The 14,459-nt window shown below is 55.3% G+C and overlaps 8 protein-coding genes across 13 annotated transcripts; 5 read left to right on the plus strand and 3 right to left on the minus strand.

Moving 5' to 3' along the window:
• Positions 1–61: 61 nt before the first annotated feature.
• Positions 62–3,502, minus strand: KVP18_004867 (uncharacterized protein; the record flags this gene model as incomplete). Its single annotated transcript, XM_067957901.1, has 1 exon — positions 62–3,502. The coding sequence occupies one exon, from the start codon at positions 3,500–3,502 to the stop codon at positions 62–64; it is 3,441 nt and encodes a 1,146-aa protein (XP_067805894.1).
• A 26-nt stretch (positions 3,503–3,528) lies between these two features.
• KVP18_004876 (uncharacterized protein) lies at positions 3,529–3,822 on the plus strand (the record flags this gene model as incomplete). Its single annotated transcript, XM_067957914.1, has 1 exon — positions 3,529–3,822. One exon carries the CDS (start codon positions 3,529–3,531, stop codon positions 3,820–3,822), a length of 294 nt encoding a protein of 97 aa, XP_067805907.1.
• Positions 3,823–3,833: 11 nt separating this feature from the next.
• Positions 3,834–5,357, plus strand: KVP18_004858 (uncharacterized protein; the record flags this gene model as incomplete). Of its 2 annotated transcripts, none has more annotated exons than XM_067957883.1 (1): positions 3,834–5,357. In XM_067957883.1, the coding sequence occupies one exon, from the start codon at positions 3,834–3,836 to the stop codon at positions 5,355–5,357; it is 1,524 nt and encodes a 507-aa protein (XP_067805876.1). The 2 variants fall into 2 exon arrangements, with proteins under 2 accessions (XP_067805876.1, XP_067805877.1); XM_067957884.1 differs by having other exon boundaries at positions 3,861–5,357.
• A 63-nt stretch (positions 5,358–5,420) lies between these two features.
• Positions 5,421–7,424, plus strand: KVP18_004874 (uncharacterized protein; the record flags this gene model as incomplete). Of its 2 annotated transcripts, none has more annotated exons than XM_067957912.1 (1): positions 5,421–7,424. In XM_067957912.1, the coding sequence occupies one exon, from the start codon at positions 5,421–5,423 to the stop codon at positions 7,422–7,424; it is 2,004 nt and encodes a 667-aa protein (XP_067805905.1). The 2 variants fall into 2 exon arrangements, with proteins under 2 accessions (XP_067805905.1, XP_067805904.1); XM_067957911.1 differs by having other exon boundaries at positions 5,439–7,424.
• Positions 7,425–7,482: 58 nt separating this feature from the next.
• On the plus strand, positions 7,483–9,699 carry KVP18_004861 (uncharacterized protein; the record flags this gene model as incomplete). 2 transcript variants are annotated; one of them, XM_067957888.1, is made up of 3 exons in its annotated part: positions 7,483–7,515; positions 7,544–9,286; positions 9,316–9,699. In XM_067957888.1, the coding sequence occupies 3 exons, from the start codon at positions 7,483–7,485 to the stop codon at positions 9,697–9,699; spliced, it is 2,160 nt and encodes a 719-aa protein (XP_067805881.1). The 2 variants fall into 2 exon arrangements, with proteins under 2 accessions (XP_067805881.1, XP_067805882.1); XM_067957889.1 differs by lacking the exon at positions 9,316–9,699 and having other exon boundaries at positions 7,544–9,310.
• A 1,041-nt stretch (positions 9,700–10,740) lies between these two features.
• Positions 10,741–11,259, minus strand: KVP18_004871 (uncharacterized protein; the record flags this gene model as incomplete). Its single annotated transcript, XM_067957906.1, has 1 exon — positions 10,741–11,259. The coding sequence occupies one exon, from the start codon at positions 11,257–11,259 to the stop codon at positions 10,741–10,743; it is 519 nt and encodes a 172-aa protein (XP_067805899.1).
• Positions 11,260–11,277: 18 nt separating this feature from the next.
• KVP18_004852 (uncharacterized protein) lies at positions 11,278–13,393 on the minus strand (the record flags this gene model as incomplete). Of its 2 annotated transcripts, none has more annotated exons than XM_067957869.1 (2): positions 11,278–13,104; positions 13,133–13,393. In XM_067957869.1, the coding sequence occupies 2 exons, from the start codon at positions 13,391–13,393 to the stop codon at positions 11,278–11,280; spliced, it is 2,088 nt and encodes a 695-aa protein (XP_067805862.1).
• Positions 13,394–13,411: 18 nt separating this feature from the next.
• Positions 13,412–14,389, plus strand: KVP18_004873 (uncharacterized protein; the record flags this gene model as incomplete). 2 transcript variants are annotated; one of them, XM_067957910.1, is made up of 1 exon in its annotated part: positions 13,412–14,389. In XM_067957910.1, one exon carries the CDS (start codon positions 13,412–13,414, stop codon positions 14,387–14,389), a length of 978 nt encoding a protein of 325 aa, XP_067805903.1. The 2 variants fall into 2 exon arrangements, with proteins under 2 accessions (XP_067805903.1, XP_067805902.1); XM_067957909.1 differs by having other exon boundaries at positions 13,475–14,389.
• Between the last annotated feature and the right edge of the window lie 70 nt (positions 14,390–14,459).

Consider the following 14,459-nt stretch of genomic DNA (forward strand, 5'->3'; position numbering starts at 1 on the left):
ACTTCAGACGTCTTGGATGCGGTTTCGACACTTCAGACGTCTTGGATGTTGCTCAGCTGTTCTACCTGCGTCTCTTACGGCCTCGACGTTGGCTATGGGTAGGCGGGCTCGGGGAGGAGGTTCCTTGGGAGCCATAGTACAGATTGTCCAGAATCTCGTTCTTGAGGTCGTCGCGTGCTTCTTGGTCTCTCCTCTCCAAAACGTCAAAAATGTACTGCTTCAGTTGCCGGTGCTCTTCCTCGTTCCCAGGAGGTTTTCGGCACTGTTCTGTCAGCAACGGACACGCTGGAGGAACCACGAGCTCGCGCACGCGCATTTTAGTCGTGGGCCCCCTCCGCGTTACTAGCTTGATCCTCTGCTCACCGGTGTCACCCGATTCCGTGTACTTCAACTGCTTGGCAACGAGAAGGGGAGTGGGTAGCTGCCGGAGTTGAAACCTAGATGTGGTGTTCTGCAGCCGCGCGTTCTCAAGGGACTCCTTGGTAATGCGCTTTAGCTCCCTGTCAAACTCTAAAGCAGCCAGGTCCTCCGAGCTACTCGACGACTCGTCCTCGGACGATTCTTCTTCAGGAAGCCTGCTGATGCATTTCCCCATGACCCACTCATCGTCGACCTCAGATTCCGCGACGACCTCCTCCTCGTCGACGGGCTTGTCCTCGCCAGTGGTGCTCTCGTCTTCCACGTCCAGCTCCACAGTGTTCTCCTCCATAACGAGGTTAAGGAGGTTGCCCTCGAACGCCAGCCGCTGCTCAATGCAGGCGTCTAGCTGCGCGAGCGTCTCAAAAGGTCGGCGTTTACGCCGTACCTGTTGCATGGCTGTTTCCACCTGCCGTTGAAGGTTTACGTCGTAGTCGTCGGACATCTGGGCTACCAGTACAAACCGCTGGAAGAAGAGCAGAAACCGATCGATCTGCACGGCGCAAAGCCCCTTGTGGACGATTTTGTTGTCGTGCACCGCGGAGAGCAGCAGCGCCACTAGTGCCACTCGGTTACATTCGTCAGGTACGCCCTCGCCAGCGCAGACGTGCGGAAACTTCTGGCCCAGGTCCTCCTTGCCAGCCTTCTGCCCTTCGAGCATCCGCTTCCGAGCAGCCACCAAGTCGTGGGCTGTCTGGTAATGGGAGGTGGCGTAGGACGTTTTTTCACCAAATCCAATGAGGTAGTATAGGGTGTTTAGCAACACCCGCGAACTGATGACGCCCCAGTTGAAAAGTTCTCCCAGCAATTTTACGAGTCGGAATCGCGCTGGTTTCTCCTGAGGATCTGGATTTTCGAGTGAGGCCTGGAGAGCTTCCATGAACTGGTCCACCACCATAACCACGAACCAGTTCTTACTTTTGGACAGGCGCATTATCAGCTCAGCCACAATGTCCAGCTTGTCGAAGTGAATGTGCTCGTCTAGAGACAGTAAGCACCGCTGGACAAACCTCACGTCTACTGGGTTGCTCCAGTCTAGTAGGAGCAGCTCGCGTTGCACCGCTTCCACCATCTCTCCATCCTGGTCACAAAGGAGCTTGTCCAAAACGAGATGCCACACATACCGATGCACGGGCGGCAAGGCCGTCTCCTCGACCACGCGCCGACCGTCCTTCACGACCTTCAAACGGTAGAGTGCGTCTTCCACCAGAATCTCGACGTCCACCGAGACGTTGTGTGCCTTCGATAGCTTCTTCAGTCGCCATATCAGCATGCCTAGCCGTTCACTGACACCGCGGGTGCGATACAGGAAACGACCGCACGACTGCAGAATGCTACAAGCCATGATGACGTGATCGTCAGTGAAGTCATCCAGCAGCTCATGCAACAGGTCAACTGCCAAGCCCAGCGGCAGCAGTTGGAACTTGCACAGTTCGCTCAGCATGCGACACACCTTCATTTTCGCCTCAGCCTTGGCTTGGTTCTTCTCTAGCAGGAGTGCTTTGAACTCGGCAACAGTGCCGTCCACCACCTGGTTGACCACGTCAGGAGCGTGCTCGCGCATCACCGCTAGCAGGCGAGCGGCTCCTGGAAGAAAGTGAAGGTCGATACGGCGGATCCCGAGGAGGTATGCAGCCAGCCGCCTGCGGTTGCCCTTGGTGTTGAGGCCCAGCAAGAAGAAGTCTAGCACCACGGCGTCAAGCTCCTTAGTGCTAGTGGTATAGTCCGATTCGAGTACACTGTTTAGCTTGGTGAGATAATTCGTCAGTCGTGAGGGAGTTTCAGTAGGTAGTTCGCCCTCCTCCTCCTCCTTAGCCTTTTCCTTTGGCTCTCTGCTGGGATGCAGGAAGGCAGGCGAAACGCAGGTCTCTAGGTCCGGAAGCACCTCGTGGAAGGTAGCTTCCTGCTCGGACTCCCAAGGAGACACCTCCTGAGGCTCCTCCGGCTCGGTTTCCACCACTGGCAGGAGCCGCGTCACCGGTGACTCGTTTTCAATTGGGTCTGCCTCTATACGGTCCAAGTGCAGACAGTCCTCGAGGGAGCGAAGGTCTGCCTCGAGGAGCGTGCGGGAATTCGTAATGCCAAGGTGTCTAGAGGCGCCCTCGGAGGAAATGCGGCCTCGGTAGAGCTTCGCTTGGGTGTTGGCCTTCTCCTGCACCAGAAGAGCGCGTTCTAAGCTGGTCAACAGACGGCGTCCGGCCTCCTTTACGAATTCGGCTACGTACTTGGAAACTGTTGTTTGCAAATCGGCCGGGGCCGGGCAAGGGACAAGCTCGTTAGGCTTCTCGGCCTCAAAGGAGCGCGATTTACCAATCAACACGCCCACAAAGCGACAGAGGAGACTAGATAGGATGTTGATAGCTTGGGCCTGCATTACTTTGGCCACAGCTGCAGCCTCCACAGAGTTCAGACCTCGGCGGGCCTCCAGCTGCGCTTCAATATCATCCGCTGTCATGCACAGCCCCTTGATGAACGATAGAATGGCAGCCCTGTCTGGGATCACATTGACCATGAAAAGCTCCACCATCAGCCTAAGCAGCGCCTTGCGCCGGTTCACGGTCTCGCCGGCAGTGGGAGAGTTCAGAAGTGCGATGAACACCGCCGGACCTAGCTCACTACCGTAGTCGGAATCTCCGGCAGCGAAGGCGTCGGAATGGCCCTTCGCTTGCTGGATTAGCGTCGTCATCGCCTCCTGCGACAGTGCGTTGAAAGACTTTAATAAAACTCCTCGCAGGATTCCCGCGAAGCATTTGTCGTCGGCGTGAAGGGCAGAGCAAAGGATAACCATGCTGCCCACAAAGCGCTGCTTCAACGGGACCTGGCCGAGAGCGTCGGCGATCTCCGTGGTGTACATCGACACGTCCAGTACTGTAAGTTGGGAGAGCAGCTCATCAATCTCAGTGGGGTCGAATCGCCGTATTCGGTTACAGAATCGCTGCGCTTTGCTGATGGATTTCTCCTTGTTCCGTTTTGATGAGCCAAAAAGAGAGTCAAAATCGTCGTCGGCACAGCCGGCAGCCGCCATGTTCACCGCTCTCTGTTCAGCCCGAAACCGCGCCTCGTCAAGCAGTGCATTGAAGTCCATGCAGTGAAAAGTCGGAATTAGAGCTGATGGGTAAATACGGCATCAACAAAGGAGGCAGGCGTAACCGTCCTGGGGCACTCAAGAGGGCCATTGCCAAGCAAGAGGCGACGGAGGCGAACGCTGATCCTGTCGAACTGTCTCAGCGCAAGCAGCGGCAAGAGCGAGTTGCAGCGCAGCGTACGCTCCAGAAGGAGATTAGTAGCCTGAAACAAGCAAAGTCTAAACTGAAGAAGTCGGCCATTCACTACCAACAGAGAAAGCATATCACCCAACGGCTGAAGCAACTGAGGTCCGAAGCCAAGAACTTTAGGGAGGTTTGAGGTGTTGCGTGATGCTTTATCCCGACTTACTAATACTCATGCGCGTGGTATACACAGACAAGCAGGCTCGGTGGGGGCTGCTCCCCATGTTGAGCTTGTGCCCTTCTGCACCCATAGAGGTCGGTGAGGCAGTGCGTCGAGAGCTAGTCGCGAGCTCCGCGGAGATTGAAAGGCTGGACGCATCGCGACGAGGTCCTGCAGGGAAGTTCCTCGAGCTCAGCATGCACTCTAGTCTTCCTTGGGAGATCACGAACAGTCTTCGTTTCGGGGTGACGAATGATTTCAAAAACAGCTACGCGGCAGTAATTGGCATTGATCCAGAACTGTCGAAGGCCGTCTTTAGGAACATTCTACTGCATCTAGCGTTTCGGAACTGGAAATCGGCTGAGACGTTGGCTCAGCGCGGACTCCAGCTGCACGAGGCAGTTCTCGACCATGCCTGCACCAGGTTCACTCGTGAGATCGCCCGTGTCTCCGCCTCCGGGTTCGGCTTGCCGGCCGCTCGCAACCTCGGTCAACAGGTTACAGCAGGCCACTGGTACGGCAACATGGCATCCTCGGTCGTCAGGGCGTCTTACATCCGCTTCTGTCCGCAGACTCATGTCTCCTGGGGGGGGTTCGGAAGTGACAGTGCTCTCGAAGGAGCTGTCATAATCCATCAACTGTCGCCTTTCGCCTCTTTGGGTGCGTATGCCCCCGACGAAAAGGAACTCAAGGAAAAGCCACTTGGGTGCCGTACGGTAATATTTGCCTGCATGCCTCGTGTATTCTCTCCTAAGTCTGTCCGGGCACTAGCGAACAACTTATACACTGCTGTGGCCGAGTTCAACTACATGTCCCAGGGTAGACATCCAGTGTATGCAGCGGACCCTGGTTTCGACCTGAGGCTACCTTTGGTGGCTCCTGAGATCCATGCATTGACTGTGGGCGACCTCAGAGAAAACGAAATGCCTGCCGGGCCAAAGGAGCGCATAAAGTACTCTCGAAGGCAACTTCGGAGACTGCGGGAGCACCTGCGCACGGCAGGGCGCCAGAAACGAGGAACGAAGCGAATCAAGGTGCAGGCAGCCATTCTGCAAAACGTACTGAAGCATGCCTCCGACCCATTGCAAGTCGAAGCTGTTCAGGCGCTGGTCTTCTCACCGATCGGTTTTTCCGTAGAGGATTTACCCTTCGTCAAACTGGACACAGACACGGTAGTCTTTCCGTTCCCTTACTGGTGGTACCAAGGAAGGAGCCAAGCGCCGAGACAATACCGGCCTGAAGCCGAGCTTTACGTCCAAGGTAATGCTGTCGGTGGACTGTACACCACGAAAACCGAGCAGATGAGGCAACGAGTGGGGTGGGATTATAAAGATTTGGACTTGCAGGATCTGCAGAAGTACATCGAAGCTGTGGAGAAGTCGCCGTTCCTGCATCTCAACGGCGGGCGGTACCTGCTACACTACCTCCATGAAGCGTTGCAAACACCAGGAGCCTGGGGCTTCGAACCACCAAACGTGCTACTTCCGCCTTTACTGGAACGTCGCACCTAATAATGCTCGTCATTGTGGGGCCGGCGCGTTTGATTAAACCAAATCTGGAGACCTACACTATCGATGACCTTGCTCGATAGCATGTTTGCGCGGTTCTTCCCCAGCGTCGTGCAGTTTTTGGATCCGCATAAAGAGCGCTGTCGCTTCAGACTCGCATTAATTCGCAGTCGGGGCCGGCTTGGTCTGGTTGGAAGGGAGTTATTCTGCTGGTGTGAGGTTGATCTGGAGAAGCTGTCCCGATCTAGGAGTTGGGATTTGTCGAAATACACTAATGTAATTGCTGAGGGTCCGTACCCTAACTCACCCAACTTCTGGATGCCCCTCACCAGCCTTCGACCACTCGTACTGACCACTACTCAAGAAATATTGCGGAGGAGGCAGGTTGATCTGTCGCGCGTCCACGCAGTGGTTATCAGGGTGGAGTCCGAGTTCGACGTGGGCGTATGTGAGATAGTACCCCAACGACTACGCAAATTTCACCTGGTGTTGTCCTCACCCAAGGAGATTAAGCCGCGGTCCCTGCCAAAAAGCCTGACGCACCTCACCTTAGGTCGAGCATATAAGGGGTCGCTTAAACCACGAGCACTACCAACACATTTGAAGTCACTATCGTTTGGCTTCCGCTTTAACCAGTCGCTACATCTTAACGTGCTGCCTCCACATCTCGAGAGTCTAACGTTTGGCGAAGAGTATAACAAGCCCATAGAGTGCGGAGTGCTCCCTCGCAGCCTAAAAAAGCTAGAGTTCGGATACTGGTACGACCAGCCCATACGATCAGGCGTGCTTCCCTCTGGCTTGCAAGTGCTGACGCTAGGTGAGTGGTACAATCAGCCTCTGGACGGCACCGTGCTGCCACCCAAGCTACGCATCCTACGTCTAGGACTTTACTACAGCCACCCGTTGGAGAAGCTTAGACCGGGCTTGGCCACTGTAAGCTTCGGACATTCCCAGGGCAGTTGTAACATTCCTGACTGCCTTCCCAAGGGTGTCCGAGATCTGCTACGAGTGAGGTATAGCAGGTGCTGTCGGGGAGGGTTGCTGGCTGACCCTGTGAATTTTCGACCGTTCTTCTCGCCTGACGACCGCAAGCAGCTCCAGTCATCGACTCGCCGTCACAGCCGTGCGGGTTCCAAGACTGTAGGCTTTGAAGTCGATGCTTTCGAGGAGGGATCGGTGAAGCCGACGCCCAATCGAGTGCCCTTCTACGTCAATTCGGACTTACGCTGGCGCATTTCAGTAGCGTGTTTGCGGCTAAAGCTCACACACTGGGGTGCTGGAGAGGAAGCTCTGACGCCCAGGTCCATGTTCGCGTCGGTGAGCAGCGTCACCGCCGATGACCTGCTGGACAGTCTCTGCCACGCTAATGATTACGTTAATGCTATTATTGCTCAACCCGTCCGTATTGAGAAGTCGAAAGAGGAGCAGCTCCTGCAGGTACGCCTGGCAGTTGTTGCCGACTCTAAGCGCAGTGATCCAGTTTTCTCGGATGAGCTGACCTGTATTATTCTGGACGGCATCGATGCCGGGCTCTCGCCTACGTCTTCTCGAGGAGAGAGGCCAAGGGCGAAATCGTCACCATCACCGACCTCTAAGTTCAAAATTGAGATCTTCCGCTGTGATGAAAACCAGACTCAGCAGTCAAAGACATCAAGAACACTGCAGACATCCCAAAGCCCAGCTCTCAGCCGCCGGCTGATTAGGACGCCGACCCCCGCGGCGCAGGACTCCAGTCCTGGCCTGACCGCGATATCGGGTCGCCGTGACCTATCCGCAGCCTCTTCTCAAGAAAGCAGTGCCAGCCCAGTGCGGCAGCGCAACCGCCGGTACGCCCTCAGTCCGCCTCCCATGACCCCGGAAGAACTCCGCGAGGCGTCGCGGTCTGCGCGCCGCGATAGATCAGCCTCAAGCCACCGATGGGCTGCTCGGGCTATCTCCCACGCGGATACTGTCAGAACCTCAGTAGACTCTGCTGAGGACACCCCAGCTATTAGTTGGGGCGAGTCTCGAAGCTCACGCAAACGCACTCTCTTGACGGCTTTACGCCGAAGAGTTCAGAGTTCCCAGTAGGCTTTGCTTACATTTGTTGTACTGTTGTGTTGTTTTTAAAATACTATTTTTCCCTGCCATGGCGTCGTGTTGGGCTGACTTGTCTTCAGACGTAGGTGCCTGCTATCTCTCACATACAGTCGGACGACTACATTCCTGTCTTCGAGCCCCGAACTGTAAGTCTAGTGGCGACTTCCAAGAAGCGAAACCCTCACAAATCGCGACGTGACGATGATCTGTCAGTGTGGGCCTGCACCGGCCCGAGAGAAATCTCTGTTGATGAGCTAGTTTCTTTGCAGAAGAAGAGACCAAGCGACCACGGCGATTTTCGCCGATCCCCGCGAGGATCGGGTATATGTGGCTCAGGTCCTCGCTCCCTCGCAGCGAGGCCGGGAGCAACTCCGTTTTCCCGCGGCGGCTCCCTTGAAACCCTGCCCTTCGCCCGCTCTTCCGTTCCGCAGGGCTGTCGTATGCCCAAAGCACCGACCTCCGGATCGAACGAAGCAGTTGACACCAGAGACATGTCTGATACTGCCGCCACAAGCCGTAAATCCTCCGCAGCACTCGCACCTCCCTCTGCTCAACGTCCCCGCCCGTGGGAGGACGAGTCAAGCGAGTTTGAGCTTGTTGAGGCTGCATCGGACAACGAATGTTGCGTGCCATGGACGTCTAAGGAGCTTTCGGCATCACCCTTCGACGGTTTTTTACAGTGCGCCGAGTTCATTCCTTCATATGAACATCGAATACACCAAGCGGTCTGTCAAGACTACTGTCACAAATCTTCAGTGGGGGCAGGCGACTCCCTGATCACTGATGTGTCAGGGCTGACCACAAACCCCCTAGTGCCTCCTACAGAGGCCAGCTCCCTAATTGCTGATGTGTCAGGGCTGAACACATACCCTCTAGTGCCTCCAACAGAGGCCGGCTCCCTGATTACTGATGTGTCAGGGCTGACCACAAACCCTCTAGTTCCTCCTACAGAGGCCGGCTCCCTGATTACTGATGTGTCAGGGCTGACCACATACCCTCTAGTGCCTCCAACAGAGGCCGGCTCCCTGAATACTGATGTGTCAGGCCCGACTACGATTCCTCCAGTGCCTCCTGCAGAGGCCGGCTCCCTGAATACTGATGTGTCAGTAATGTGCCTGCCAGTCCATGTCGCTGCTGGTTGCAGCCTGCAGTCGGCAGAGATTCTGGACGTTGACCTACCCCTAGCAGAGGCTGCTGGGGAGTGCTCTTCGAGCTGTCTTCCCTGGGAGAGGGGCCAATCGCAGCACGAGTTCTTCGCCGCTGTCAGCGACTGTCCTGAATTTGTTCCGTCGGGGTTTCACGCTCCCGCGGCGTCCTACGAGGCGCCAGGCTTCGACGAGAACTTCATGAACCATGAGGCACCTACCTTTAACCCCGACGCAGCTGAGTTCACGCCGTCGTTTGCCTCGGAACCACTCCCGACCACAGTTAAGTACGAGGACCAACTCAGTCTAGGCGCCCGTCTTGTAAGCATGCGCAGCGAGCTCTCTTGTGAAATATCTTATGAGGAGACGCATGATTGTTCAACGACGATGATGGTGCTGCGCGACGACTACACTGACGACTCGGACGCCGAGATGGTAGAGCCGATGGACCTGTGGTATGACTCTCCCCTTGCAACGAAGGCCGGGCCTCTTACCACTGATCAGTACAAAACACGGCTGCTAAAGATGGGCACCCTCCACAGCTTGGAGGCTTTCTGGACCTTTCAGGATCAGGTGGACTGGGATAACTTGCCAAGGAAGACGACGATTGCGTTGACTCGCTGCGGGGTGCAGCCCATATGGGAGGACCCCGAACATCTCGAAGGAGGGCGTATCATTATTTGGGGGCTTAAGAAGGCAGACACAGCGGTGAGGACCTTACTTTGGAATTAATGCAGCCTATCTTTGTGTCTCTATGCCTCAACCTCTTCCATTCGAACTTTCCGGAAGGCGACAAGATTACCACCATATCCTGCTCATCGCAACCCAACTGCAACGTCAGTGTATGGGTAAGCTCCTATCCCCGAGACCCTGAGGAGTTATGTTCGTACATCTTCGAGCTTCTGGTTATCGAACAACCCGAGAAACGCTTAGCGAAGATCGTCTTGAAGTGGGAATCGAACATGGACGCCACGAGTGCCAACTTCTTCAAGGCGCAGAAGTGTGGGCTCGCCCGGAAGCCTGAATGGCGCTACCAGGCACCCAATCTGGCTCTGTTCCGAGGGTTCCATCCACAAGACCCTTCAGAATGGAATCATGGTATTGATTATAAGTGCATCTAACGTTGGCCGAATAAGGCCTTGTTTCCTTCCTGTGATTCATACCCTCACGTTGTCGTCGTGATGTGTCGTAATAATGACACAATATCCATGGTGGGTCTGTGGGGTTCTCGGCACCAGTCGAGTTTAAGAAGCCCTTCTGGCAGCGAGGGAACGTCCGCTTCCGAAGCATCTGAGTCGGGCAGAGGCCGACTTCACGTCAAACAATCCAGCTCCAAGAGTATAACGAAACCTGACCCTTCCCCGTCGGACCCAATGAAATTCCTCAGCAGCCTCAACTCTGGGGAAGCAGAGGTTTTTAGCGACATCGATATTGAAATGCACGACCTTGATGACTGGAAGAACGGGTTGACGGTCAGAGTCGGAGCTCCAAGTAAGAACCCCAGCCTAACAGCAGGCAAGGATCGCAAATGGGCCAACCTTGACATCGTCGGGGCGCAGAAAAAAGTTACCCATGCCGGCAGTGCAGCAGTTAAGTTCGTGAACAAGCAGTGGCATAGTCTGTGGCGGGCACCATCTCATCGTGACGCGCCTTCCGAATCCACCCAACCGCCACACCCGATAACGGTACAGCGAGCTACCACGACCAAGCCGACAGTAGTGTCCACGGGTTTCGAGCAGGCGCAGGAGCTGACCAACGATCTCCAACTCGAACGTATCACTCGCGATTTATTAATATCCCCCAGACGACGAAGCATATGTGCCATGTACAGTCCTAGGGTGACTGGCAGTCCCACATCGAGGGCGGACGGACTGCGAAGTCCTCAAGTAACGTTCTCCCCGTCCTCCTTGTCGCCTAGACCCTCTAGGTACCAAAACAACAGTGCTCTCATGACTAGTCCTGCGACTACCCGTGCAAAGCTACAGGCATACACCAGCCGCGGGCCCAGCAATGAGCCACGGGGCACGGCCCTGGTCAAAGCTGTTCGAGGTCCAACTGAAACACAAACGGAGCGCCAGGCAACCCCTGCCGCAGCGGTATCCTGGTACAATTTCTGGAAGAAGACTTCCGGTTTGCAGACCGATAGGGCCAATTCTCACATGTTAAACAGTAATGACAGGCCGCTCCCTAGGAACTAGCCTCGCGTCGTCTGAAGGGCGATGGTGGGCTGGAGGGTGTCTGCTCCATTTGTGGTTGAAGTGATGTGTGTGTCCGTCGTCGACAATTGCATGGCTGCCTTCGTCTTCATCGCAGCAATCGTCACCTACAGACACGTTTACCACGACTGGAGAATTGTCTGCTGCTGCTGCTGCTGGACACGGAGCTGGCGGCTGGATAGAAATCACGTTCGGTTGGTTGGGCACAGGGCTAGGCACAGGCACCAGGCTTGGCGTAGGGCTTGGTGAAGGGCCTGGTGCAGGGGGGGGTACCGTCGTGTTACTGTAATTCTCGTCTCCCATGTCCATGTCACCCCCTTCGCCCATCTCTAGGTCAGCCAACTCCGGCAATCCGGCGTCTTCGGCGGTCATCGGCATCTCGCCCTCCTCACCCATCTCTAAATCGGCAGGCGTCAGACCTGCGATTACACCACGCAGCAGCGCCGCTGCCGTTACTACCACCATCAATAACATTGCCGGGAATTACTGCCGCACAGGAATTTTAGTGAACAAGCTGCGAGCGCATGGACCAACCAAAAATTTGTGGCCGAGCTTGTCTTGAACCACACATGAATTCGACAAAGTTGTGCCAATTGTTGCGTCCTCCAGTTGTAGGACAGCCAGCAGAGCGATCAGCTTCGCAGGCACCACTACGTCTGAGGCCAGCAGTTTGTGGAAACGCCTTATACCACCCCAGATGTTCCCCTGTTCATGCAATGACGTGGCGACCAGCGATACCATGGCCAGATAACACATCTGCAAGGAATTCATCAGCAAGTGATAGTCCTGGTATAGTGCGACCACGTAATCGATTGAGGCCGCTTTGAGGCGGAGACGTCTGCAGGCCTCCACGTCGATATTCTGCTCAAGTCCCAGCCGGTCTGGCCACCGACCCCAATCTGGCCGATTGCTGACCAAGCGCTCCGCCGCAAACGACACGGATACGTACAGCGCTTGGTCCACCGCGAGGGTGACGAATTCTGGTGCGGAAAGATGTTCCATCAGCCCCTGGAATCCTTTGGAAAAGTAATGGAAGATGTCACAGGATGTTCGGAGCACTGGTACTGTCTCTCTGACCGTTGGCGTCGCTAGTGCTTCTAAGGAAAGCCCGGTAGCGTCTACCTGCACGAATGCCACTGACGCGGCTTTCGTCTTCGTCGAGTTTCGATAGATGCGCACAGCAGAAAGATGGTAGGCTCTGAACACCTCGTAGGCCTCGGCTCGGACAGGTGGGAAACTTCGGAAGTAGACTTCCTCCGCGGTCGTTCGTCCGGTTACCCTTTGAAAGAAGTCCAGCCGTTGGAGGTCGAGCACGTCGAGGTCCTGTTGCTGACCGCGGAACTCTTCCAAACCGCACCGCAATCCGCGTGGCGGGTCCATCGCTACGACGCCGCTGGTGAAGGGACACAGACGAGGCAGCACGTGGCCCAGGCCAGCAGTGCTGTAGACATCTTGAAGGAATCCCCAGTACCACTGAGGCCGTCGGTTTCGGCGTCTCCAGTACAGTTCCAGCACGATTTGGTAGTCTTTCCACTCCGCGCTGCTGTCGTCGAAGGGTGTGATACCAACGAAATCATCGTCAAGTCGGTACAGATTGCGAATTATCAGGTCGCTAATTTCATTGGGGACAGAGCCGCGCTTGTTGTAATCGGTGCCCATAGACGTGATTCGGCACAAGAGGCTTCGGTGGAATTCCGTCGTCGGCAGGTCGGGACTGACGCCCAAGAGGCGCCCTATACTGGAAGGCGTGTGCAGCTGAAACCTAACCGTTGGTCTAGGTCGCCCCCATAAAGAATCCAAGAACGAGTCACACCATTGTTCATGTGGGGTAGGGTCCACCCTGTCATGCGGGCTCCTGTATTCTTTCAGAAGGTCTATCGATGTGTCCGCCGTAACTAGGGCGACTATGGAAGGGCCTAGCACTCCTAGCATGTCTTGCAAAAGCAGCAGGCGGGAACCTTTTATAACGGCGAAATCGGTATCGCATGAGAGAACAGCTGTTACTTGCGGTGCATTACCCCTGTCTCGTAGCACTTTGCCTATGAAGGGGTCCGCCTCTCCTTTGGTGTGCCATACCAAACAGCCCATGTCCAGACTCAGCACTTTAACCGTCTGGGCCACCCATGTTGGTAGCAATTTCATGGACGTTTCTTCTTTTAATACGTCATGACGTTTCTTTGGACAAGACCAGATATTCTTCCAAGAATTCAAATACTGGCGTTCTCGGCCTAACCAGGTGTCAATTCTGGCGTAGGACTCCATCCACGAGCCGGAGATCGATTTCCCATCCTTCACAAACTCGACTTCCCACTGTGTTACCTGTGAAATTGTAACTTACGTTGGCGAATCTCATTACCACCACGAATGCCGACACCACGTGGGATACGGTCTCGAGGTCAAAGGAAGACAGCTCACAGAGCGAGTTTTTGGGAAGGCCAGCGGGATGCAATGTCGAGATGAGCTCCCTCATTTTAAACAGGAAGCCATAGAAATCCACCAACAGCACCCGTGGGCCTCGTTCGCAGGGCCAGAAGTCCACCTCGGAGCATGTGTAGTTCTGCGCTCGTTTAATCGTGGATAGAAGCAGTTTCACCCCCATAATGGTTTTGCCGAGTTAATGAGTTTTCACAACGTCCTAGGGGTGGATGCGAGGTTATGCTTTCAAATTGCGCGATTTGCTATGGGAGTGGAATACTGGCACGAAGAGCTGATCCACGAGGGCCAAAAAGTTCTCTTGGCGGTAGAGAAGAAGTACACTGAGACTCAGTCCAAGTTTCAGTCAGTGGGGTTCCTTCAGACGCTGACGTACGGCCACACTCTTGTGTGCGACGGGCTAATACAGTCCTGCGACGCGGATGAGTATGTGTACCACGAGAGCCTCGTTCACCCCGCTCTGATCCACCACCCAGATCCTCGGACCGTCTTCATCCTGGGTGGCGGAGAGGGAAGTACTGCCAGAGAAGTGCTGCGCCACCGGAGTGTGGAACGTTGTGTGATGGTGGACATCGATCAGGTCGTGATTGATTCCTGCCGGGAGCACCTCTCGCAGAATCAAAAAACCTTTGAGGACCCCAGGCTTGAGATCATCGTCGACTGCGCGAGGACTCAACTAATGCGAGCCGGCAAGTTTGACGTAATTATTGGAGATCTGACGGACCCTGCATTCGGATCGCCCTGCTACTTCATGTATACGAAGGACTTCTATAATGACGTGATCTTAAGCCACTTAAATCCAGGAGGCATCTACGTGACACAAAGTGGCCCCGCCGGGGCGTTAAGTTGCACGCAGGTCTTCTCTCCGATCAACAAGACCTGCCGCACGGTGTTTCCTTCGGTCGTCCCTTACAATGCCCACGTTCCCTCCTTCTCAGACTGCTGGGGGTTCAACCTTTGTCTGCCTCGGGGAGGTGCAGCATTGACAGAGGAAGAGTTCGACGCTCGAGTTGCAGCCCGAGAGCTTAAACTGTCCCATATGGATGGCGCAACCTGGGTTGGTGCCCGAAACCTTACCAAGTCGATCAGAGCTTCCTTGGCAGCTGAAACCCGCCTGTATGAAGCCCAGACGGTCTTCGGAGCTAACCCGTTGAATCCATGACTTATGAAGGGTCGAGAACACGGATCTATCCCGTTGAATCCATGACATATGAAGGGTCGAGAACACACAG

This window comes from the organism of the source record quoted next (assembly GCF_019968955.1).
Source record: "MAG: Porospora cf. gigantea A chromosome Unknown PgA_NODE_8_length_98641_cov_274.246_46001-98641, whole genome shotgun sequence".
NCBI lineage: Eukaryota > Apicomplexa > Conoidasida > Eugregarinorida > Porosporidae > Porospora > Porospora cf. gigantea A.